This window comes from Mustela erminea, chromosome 11, assembly GCF_009829155.1.
Source record: "Mustela erminea isolate mMusErm1 chromosome 11, mMusErm1.Pri, whole genome shotgun sequence".
Lineage (NCBI taxonomy): Eukaryota > Metazoa > Chordata > Mammalia > Carnivora > Mustelidae > Mustela > Mustela erminea.
In genome coordinates this window covers 5,343,742-5,351,286 of record NC_045624.1, presented here as the reverse complement: position 1 = coordinate 5,351,286, position 7,545 = coordinate 5,343,742, and the positions used below count along the sequence as shown (strand labels likewise).

At 49.7% G+C, this 7,545-nt stretch overlaps 1 protein-coding gene across 8 annotated transcripts in view; it reads right to left on the bottom strand.

Moving 5' to 3' along the window:
- Positions 1 to 869: 869 nt before the first annotated feature.
- Positions 870 to 7,545, bottom strand: part of PRKAG2 (protein kinase AMP-activated non-catalytic subunit gamma 2) — a 242,260-nt gene continuing 235,584 nt past the window's right edge. For all 8 annotated transcript variants that reach the window (XM_032305085.1, XM_032305086.1, XM_032305088.1 and 5 more), the window contains 2 exons: positions 6,723 to 6,816; positions 870 to 1,727 (listed from right to left, as the gene is read on the bottom strand). In XM_032305085.1, the coding sequence (XP_032160976.1) occupies positions 1,696 to 1,727; positions 6,723 to 6,816 (126 nt within the window). In that variant the 3' untranslated portion in view covers positions 870 to 1,695. The remainder of the gene's footprint in view (positions 1,728 to 6,722; positions 6,817 to 7,545) is intronic.

Sequence of the window (7,545 nt, the reverse complement as noted above, 5' to 3'; positions counted from 1 at the left end):
GCGGGGCCGGGGACGTTGGCACAGCCCCATGCCCTCCCCTTCGGCCAGAGGCTGCTGGATGGGGTGCGCCTGTGGGAGGAGACAGCATTAACACGTCTCTGTGAAGGGTCCTGAACCGTGTTCCGAAGCTGAATATATATGCGTCACACATCCACGCGTGGTGCAGCCTGTGCACACTCGTGTGCACCCGCAGACCGGGAGTGGACTGAAAACAGAGGTTTTGGCTTCCAAAACTATGTCGTAGGAGCTTTGTGCCTTTTCCCCCTTTCTCCCAAATATTACCATTGACCTAAGTCACGACCACAGTTGTTTCCACAGGGAAACAGAGACGTATGCTCTCGTATTTGGCCTCTGAGGAGATGAACAAAGTGACGGCTCGGCACATGGAATCTCCCCGTCAGTTTCTCCTTAAATATATTGTGCTTAATAATGGAGAGGTAGTGTTTGTGAATCAAGTCATGAGGGTTTTTTCTTTCTGATGATCTTTGAGAATTCATGTTCTTCATTTGGGGAGAGAGAGCTAAGGGGAAAACTGTGAGCAGATTTTTCTTATGTGCTGAAAGACATGGCATTTTAAAGAACTTCTTTAACAAAGCAGTCGATAATAAGATTTATTTTAATTTTCCAATCTGCCAAAAAAAAAAAAACCCCAAAACAAAAAAATCAAACTATACTCATATATATATATACAGTGTCGACATTTTCAGAGCACTTACATTAGGAAACGCTGTGTTTCTTTTCGACCATATGACAATACTGTATATGCCACAATAAAATTTACAAAAACAATCGCATCAGCAGTCATACAAACATCATGATTTTACATTTCAATACACAAGAAAAAAATAGACATCTTCCCGGCACTTTTGTTTCCTCCAACCGCTGCCTGTTTCCAGTCTAGCAGAGCAGGTCTCCACACATGCTTTCAGACACTTCAGCTTTTAAAACCTAGCCGTGGCTCTTTCTGAAGTCCTACCTTCTCCAGATCCAAACCGAAATGAGAAATCTGCTATTTGAAAATAACAACCAATGGTTTCTTAATGGGTACAGTGAAGCTTCCCCACCACGAGGTGTAAAAAATCGCATGAAAGTAGAAATAAATAAAGCTGTTGTAAAGCAGTTTTGTTTACATTATAGTTCAGAACAGACACTTCAACGTAAAACTGTCATTAAAGTTTTATAAAGTATTTATATCCAAATTACAACTGTTCGACAAATCTAATGAAAACAAACTGATTTGGTAAAGGTCCAAAGACTTTCACGCCCCAGCACCGTGTGGCTCCAGCCGCCATGGGCCGCAGTGATGACATACGCGTGTTCTGACATAAGGCACTAGGTCTGAAAAGGCCATGCACTCGCCTTATGTCATATTACCTGTTACAGACCAGTGAATTCTTTGAAATGAAAAGTAAGAAAAATTTCAGGACACAGTGCACTTTAATAACATACAGCACTTGAAATTGTTCAGACAGAGGTCTGAAAACAGTCTTTTAATGCAAGCCTGAATCTTCAAACACATAAACTCTGTTTCTTAAGCTCAGTTTCAATATCACTGGAAAAAATACCCATCACTAAACCCTGATATACATTCTCAGCCATTTGACTGTCTTCTGTCACGGTCAGTGTTCATGAGGCAAAGCGTGACCCAAAATCTCTGTTCAGGTTCTCCTCTAAGGGCTTCTCCACTCACAGTGGTCATTCTGCTTCCGCCTCCTTCTGTTTGGCACCTGTTGGTAGATGGAGAAATGGCAGTCTCAAAGGAAAGGAAAGGTGTGTCGCAGCTGCGCCTGTCTTACACACCAGAGCAGTGGTCCCGCCCCCCGACCTCCGGCTTGGTGGTCTTCACCCATATTCTGCAGTGCCTTAGAAGAATGTTCCAGAAGTTGGGAGCCGGGGACAGGAGATGAGCAGGTGGCAGATGAGCAGGTGGCTCCAAGCGCCTCCCAGACCACCTGCCGCCACAGCAGCCCACTTCGTATCTGTGTTACATGTCAGAAGCCTAAGTATGCAAGATTTAGTTTGAAAAAAAGAGAAGCGGGTGCTAGCAGTAGAACTGCTAGAATTTTTAAAAGAAGGAACACGTGTTTTAGTGAGGGTGCCGCACAGTACTGCTGCCCCGCAGGCGCACCCCCCCGTGCTTCGCTTCCCTGCTCTCTGCCCATGAATTTGTTCTTGCCGTTGAAGGTCTGCGGCAACCCTCCGTCAGGCCAGTCTGCTGGTGCTGCTGGCTGAACAGAATTTGTTCTGCGTCCCTGTCACATTCTTGTAATTCTGTGTTTCAAAGTTTCTTATTATTTTACCTGTTACGGTGATCTGTGATCAGTGATTTTTTCTTTTTTTTAAGATTTATTTATTTTGAGAGAAAGAGGTGGTTGAAAGAGGGGAGGGGCAGAGGAAGAAAATCTATGAAGCAAACTCCCCGCTGACCATGGAGCCCAGTGTGGGACCTGATCCCATGACCCATGAGATCATGACCCGAGCCTAGCCAACTGAGCCACCAAGGTGCCCCTCTGTGATATCTGACGTCACTACTGTAACTGCTGGCCTCAGGAACCACACACGCATAAGAAAGTAGCTTAATAAATGCGTGTGTTCTGACTGCTCCACTGACCAGCCATTCCCCGATCTCTCCCTCCCTCTCCTGGAGCCTCCCTTGTCCCTGACACACAACAATACTGACATCAGGCCAATTAACAACCCTACAATTGTCCTTAGTGTTCAAGTGAACGGAACAGTCAGTCAATCATGTATCTTTCACTTTATATCAAAAGCTAGAAACGATTAAGCTTAGTGTGAGAAAGGCATGTCGAAAGCCAGGCTTCTTAACAGTGAGCCAAACTGTCAAGGCAAAGGAAAAATTCTTGAAGAAAATTAAAAGTGTTACTCCAGGGGTACCTGGCTGGCTCAGTCAGAAGGGCATGTGACCTTGGTCTTGGGGCCGTTAGCTGGACCCCCAAGTTGGGTGTAGATTACTCAAATAAATAAACTTAAAAAAAAAAAGTGCTACTCCAGTGAACACATGAATGATAAGAAAGTGAAACAGCCTTGCTGTTGGCCTGGAGACAGTGGCAGTGGTCTGCACAGGAGACCACACCAGCCACCCATTCCCTTAAGCCAAAGCCTAATCCAGAGCAAGGCCCGGACTCTCTCCCGTGCTGGGACCGCGGGGAGGTGAGGACCTGCAGAAGGACTGTCTGCAGCGGGCCGGGGCGGGTTCAGGAGGCCCCAGGACGGAAGGCATCTCCGCAGCACCCAGGTGCAAGGGGAAGCGGCCAGGTTTCCAGACGATGTAGCTGCGATCACCGGTAAGGGGCCGCCCTAAACCACAGGATTTCAGCGCAGCCGGAACAGCCTTCTCTTGGAAGAAGATGCCAGCTGGGACTCTCACAGCCCGAGAGGAGAAGGCAGCGCCCGGCTTCAGAGCTTCACAGCAGGCGACCCTCTCGCGAGGGGCTAACGCGGCCGGTGACCTGGAGCCGAAGCCAGTGCTCCGTGACCCTCTGAGACCCCGCGGCGCTTAAGGACCAGGCCAAGTCGGCTCTGCCTGGGCTCTGGAGATGCCACAACAGGGAAACTGCAGGAGACCAGAAGCAGGAGCGGAGCCCAAGGAGGGGACGCAGCTGGGGAAAGCACGTAGGGGGCTTCCTCGGGAGGAGCAGAGCGAGGGGCTTCCTGAGCTGCCGCTGGGAGCCACGAAGGACGGATCAGAACACGACAGAGCCGCGCGGATGAAGCAGCGGCAGGGCTCGAGGGGACGGACTCCAGCTCTGAAGGCAGTTCTGTGGGTTAAACGCCATTGGGCGGCACCGCCTGCCGCCGAGCAACCGTTCGGGACAGAAGAGCCATCGGTGCGACAAACTGCAGGGCCCCGCGGGCCTCCAGCACCCAGCACCCTGACGGGTCAGCAGCCGGCAGCACCACCGAGACCTGCCACCCGCAGAAAGACCAACCCTCTGAGAGCTCAGATGGCGGGTCACACGTTTTAGCAATAAAGTCTTATTCAGTGATGGCATGTACGTTGTCGTTTTAAAATTCTGGACCTGCTTTGCTTTACTGCAGTGGTCTGGAACCGAACCCACAGTCTCTGAAGTGTGCCTGTACGTACTCATGGAAATGTTTTAAAACAGTGCTGTGCTTACAGATATTTGCTCGTAACACCTACGGTCTGGCTGGCATATTTCCAAGTGGGTGGCGGGAGCGCTACCCCTCTTGTCTCAGCAGCTCCTGTTTCAGCTTCAGGCATGAGACGACTTTTGAAAGAGATTCACCGTCCAGGAGAACAAGGAGCTAACAAGCTGTCGCTCCTGCTCTCAGATCTGGCACTCACTCTTCGGACAGTCTTGAGTTTCACAAGGAGCTGCTGCTGAAGAAACTTAGGACAACGAATCGGTATCCTTCATGGGGGACTGTGTCCATCAGCTGTTGAAATATATAACCTCTGGTACCTTTTATTCATGTTTATAGTGGACACTTTCTGAAAGTGCCTCTTACTTTCTAGCCCGTGGACACCCACACAGCAGCGTGGCTCCTGGGTACGGTGCACCTTGTCGTGCACAAGTGGCTCCGTGCATGTTTTGGTTTCAACTCAGAGTGTCCTTGGAGGATGGAGGGCCTGTGTTCACCTCCTTGCTCTATAACTGGCTGGACAGAAGCTAACTGAGCTGAGCTGCTGCGCCCACTCAGGCAGCTCCAAGGGCCTTAGGGGCACCAGGCCAACGGGGCTGGACTCCTCTGAAGCTTACACGACGCCGCCAGCCCTCATGTGTCTGAGCATCTCAAGGGCTGCTGATCTGAACTGGGCCAGTCCCGTGCTCCAGAAGAGTTCTCCAAATGTTCACCATAATCCAGTTATTAGGAACACGAAGCATTTTCCTAAATAGTGTTCTACATACTACATTGTAGAGAATGCTAATTCGACTACTATCTTTAGAACATTATTTCTATGGTAACGTACATTTCAAATTCTGGCTGTGGAACAGGGATCCTCCCCACAGAACCCTATTAGGGACTTAAAATTTTTAAAATATCAAACATGGGTGGAAATGTAAACTCATCCAGCCCAACAATCTCAATTTAATTTAAAAACCTTAAAAAAATTTATTTTAAAGTAATCTCTATACCGATGTGGGGCTTGAACTCACAGCCCTGAGATCAGGAGTCAGATGCTCCACTGACTGAGCCAGCCAGGCACCCCAGCCCACATCCTCACTCCTACGGCCTGAGACACTAGGCATGAAGAGACGGAGATCTTGGCTTGTCTGCTCTTGATTTTGCAAGGCCTGGGGAATCTTGGCCACAGGACAGAGAGATTCACCCTGACGCTGCCGGGCACGTGGGCCTCGGCCCAGGGCTGCTGCCTGGAAGAGGGCTGCCTTTTCCTGAAGGTGCCGAGTTACGTGCCTGCAAGGAGGAATGTGCTCTCGAGGAGGCCTTCTCCTGCTGCGCACGAGGGAGCCGAGGAAGCTGCAGGCGAGCGGCATCGCGCTCCCGGGACAGCCTTGCTCCTCTGCTTGAGGTCACATGTGTGAGATTAAACACAGCAATGTGCAGTCACGGTCAGTGCTGTGGGGCACTCTGCAGAACGCACGCCATGCAGCCTGGTGCTGGGCCGCGTGTCAGCGTTATTTCCGGTCTGGGGTTATTATAAATGATGCTGTCAACAGTCTCATATTCACGGAGTCGTCTTATCACTATTTCATGATTATGAAGACTCTCGTGAATTTTAGATTCCCTAACAGCTGACACTGGAAATGAGTGTCCTTGGCCCCACTGCTAGAGTTTCAGATTCGGCGACAGCCTCCAGGCACTGCTGCTCTGTCGGCATCGCGTCCTTGCTCTCACGCTGCGGACCAGAAGTCTGTCTCAATGGTGCCAGGGATCCCTTTAAGACGGGCATCTTTAGGTTACAGGCTGACTGAAACCTTGTCTCAGCTAGTTTGATTTCTGAACTCAGGAGAAATCAGTACTCTGGTACGTGCACACTTTGACGTTTCATGTACACTTCAAACTCTCAGAGGTGACTCCCTCTGCGGTCTCAGCCTGTCCTGGTACAGCTGAGTCCGGCCCACGGCGGGCCGCTTGAACTTCCAGGGCGGGGAGGGGAGGGGCAGAGAGGAGAAAGAGCCGGCTGGCGGTTTTAGGACCTTTCAGGCACCTGTCACTATTAAACATGGCACACAGGAGACAACCTTCCTCCCCTCCCCCTGCCTGCTTGCTGACACTGGCCTGCGGGCTTGCTCAGAGTTGACCTGGCAGAAAATGAGGTTAGCCACCAGTGCTGTTTGATAGTTAATGTAATTTCCAATACACTACTAACGGAAGAGTTTGTGTTCAGGTCTTCTGTTTTATATACTCAAAACACTAGTAAGTTTTTTTTTAAGGGTAGATAATAGTCTCAATAGTTAGAACCCAATGCATTTCCCTTCCTATGTTTTCTAGGAAATAGTCCTAAAAATAAAGCAAAACTGAAGAGATCTTAGCTTTTTAATGAAAAAGGTGATGAATCTGGCAATGAATGCTCAGTTATTCAGGTGCTGTGGTCGTGGACAGGATGCTCCTAAGAATACTTTCTAGAAGCTATTCTCTTTCACCCAACTGGAGCAGTAAAACTACAAAGGAAAACCACACAAGTGACCACGGGTTACAGAGGCCCGGGTGCCAGAGAAGCAGCCGCTCCCAGGTCGGCCTGCGCAGAGGGAAGGGCCCGCGGCCGGCGCACGTACCTGCGGGCGTGAGGATCAAGGCCTGCAGAATGTCTGACAGCGAGATGATGCCCACGATGCTGTCTGCTTCATTCACCACCACCAGCCGATGCACCTGCCAACGGGACAAGCAGCTCCCATGTCAGAGTTCACAGAAGGTTCTACGACGGCTATTAGCAAATAACGTCTTTCATATACCAAACAAGGGGGACATCCCAAAAGTAAGAGACAGAAACCATGTCAAGAACCACAAAAGGTCGTAGGCTCTCAAGTTAAGATCAATGCTGACTTCAATGACTTGTAGGGAAAATTCGCTAGCTGCATCCCGCTGTGCTCAAATTCTGGAGCATTAATATATGCATGATACAACCCAAAACGTGAAGTACAGTGTAGCCATAATACTCTCCTAAAGTAAGTTTTTACATTTTTAAAGTAGTATTTCAGTCTCTAAGAACTAGCTGCTACTGACTTACACGGGACAGATGTCCAAGCGCGCGCCGGACGGACGAGGTCATGAGTGGCTCATGGTCTATGGTCTTTTCTCCAGGAAGTTCATGTGTGAGTATGTTCACATAGCTCAAAGGATAGAGGAACTCTAATAACGTGAAACAGACTGTATTCACACCCCATGTTCTACTCGGGTCTTTTCTAAGCAAGTGGCCCCGGTTGTGAGGGGTCGTTCTAACAAATTCTCCTGAACACAGGAAAGGAGTGAGCAGGCATCGCGCTTCCCCGAGCGGCTCTGACTTCCTAGGCCTGAGGCAGCCACGAGCCTGCTGGTTTCCTTGGAGACGATGCTCTTCTCCCTACAGAGCGGCCCCCACCCCACCGCACACCGTGGGGG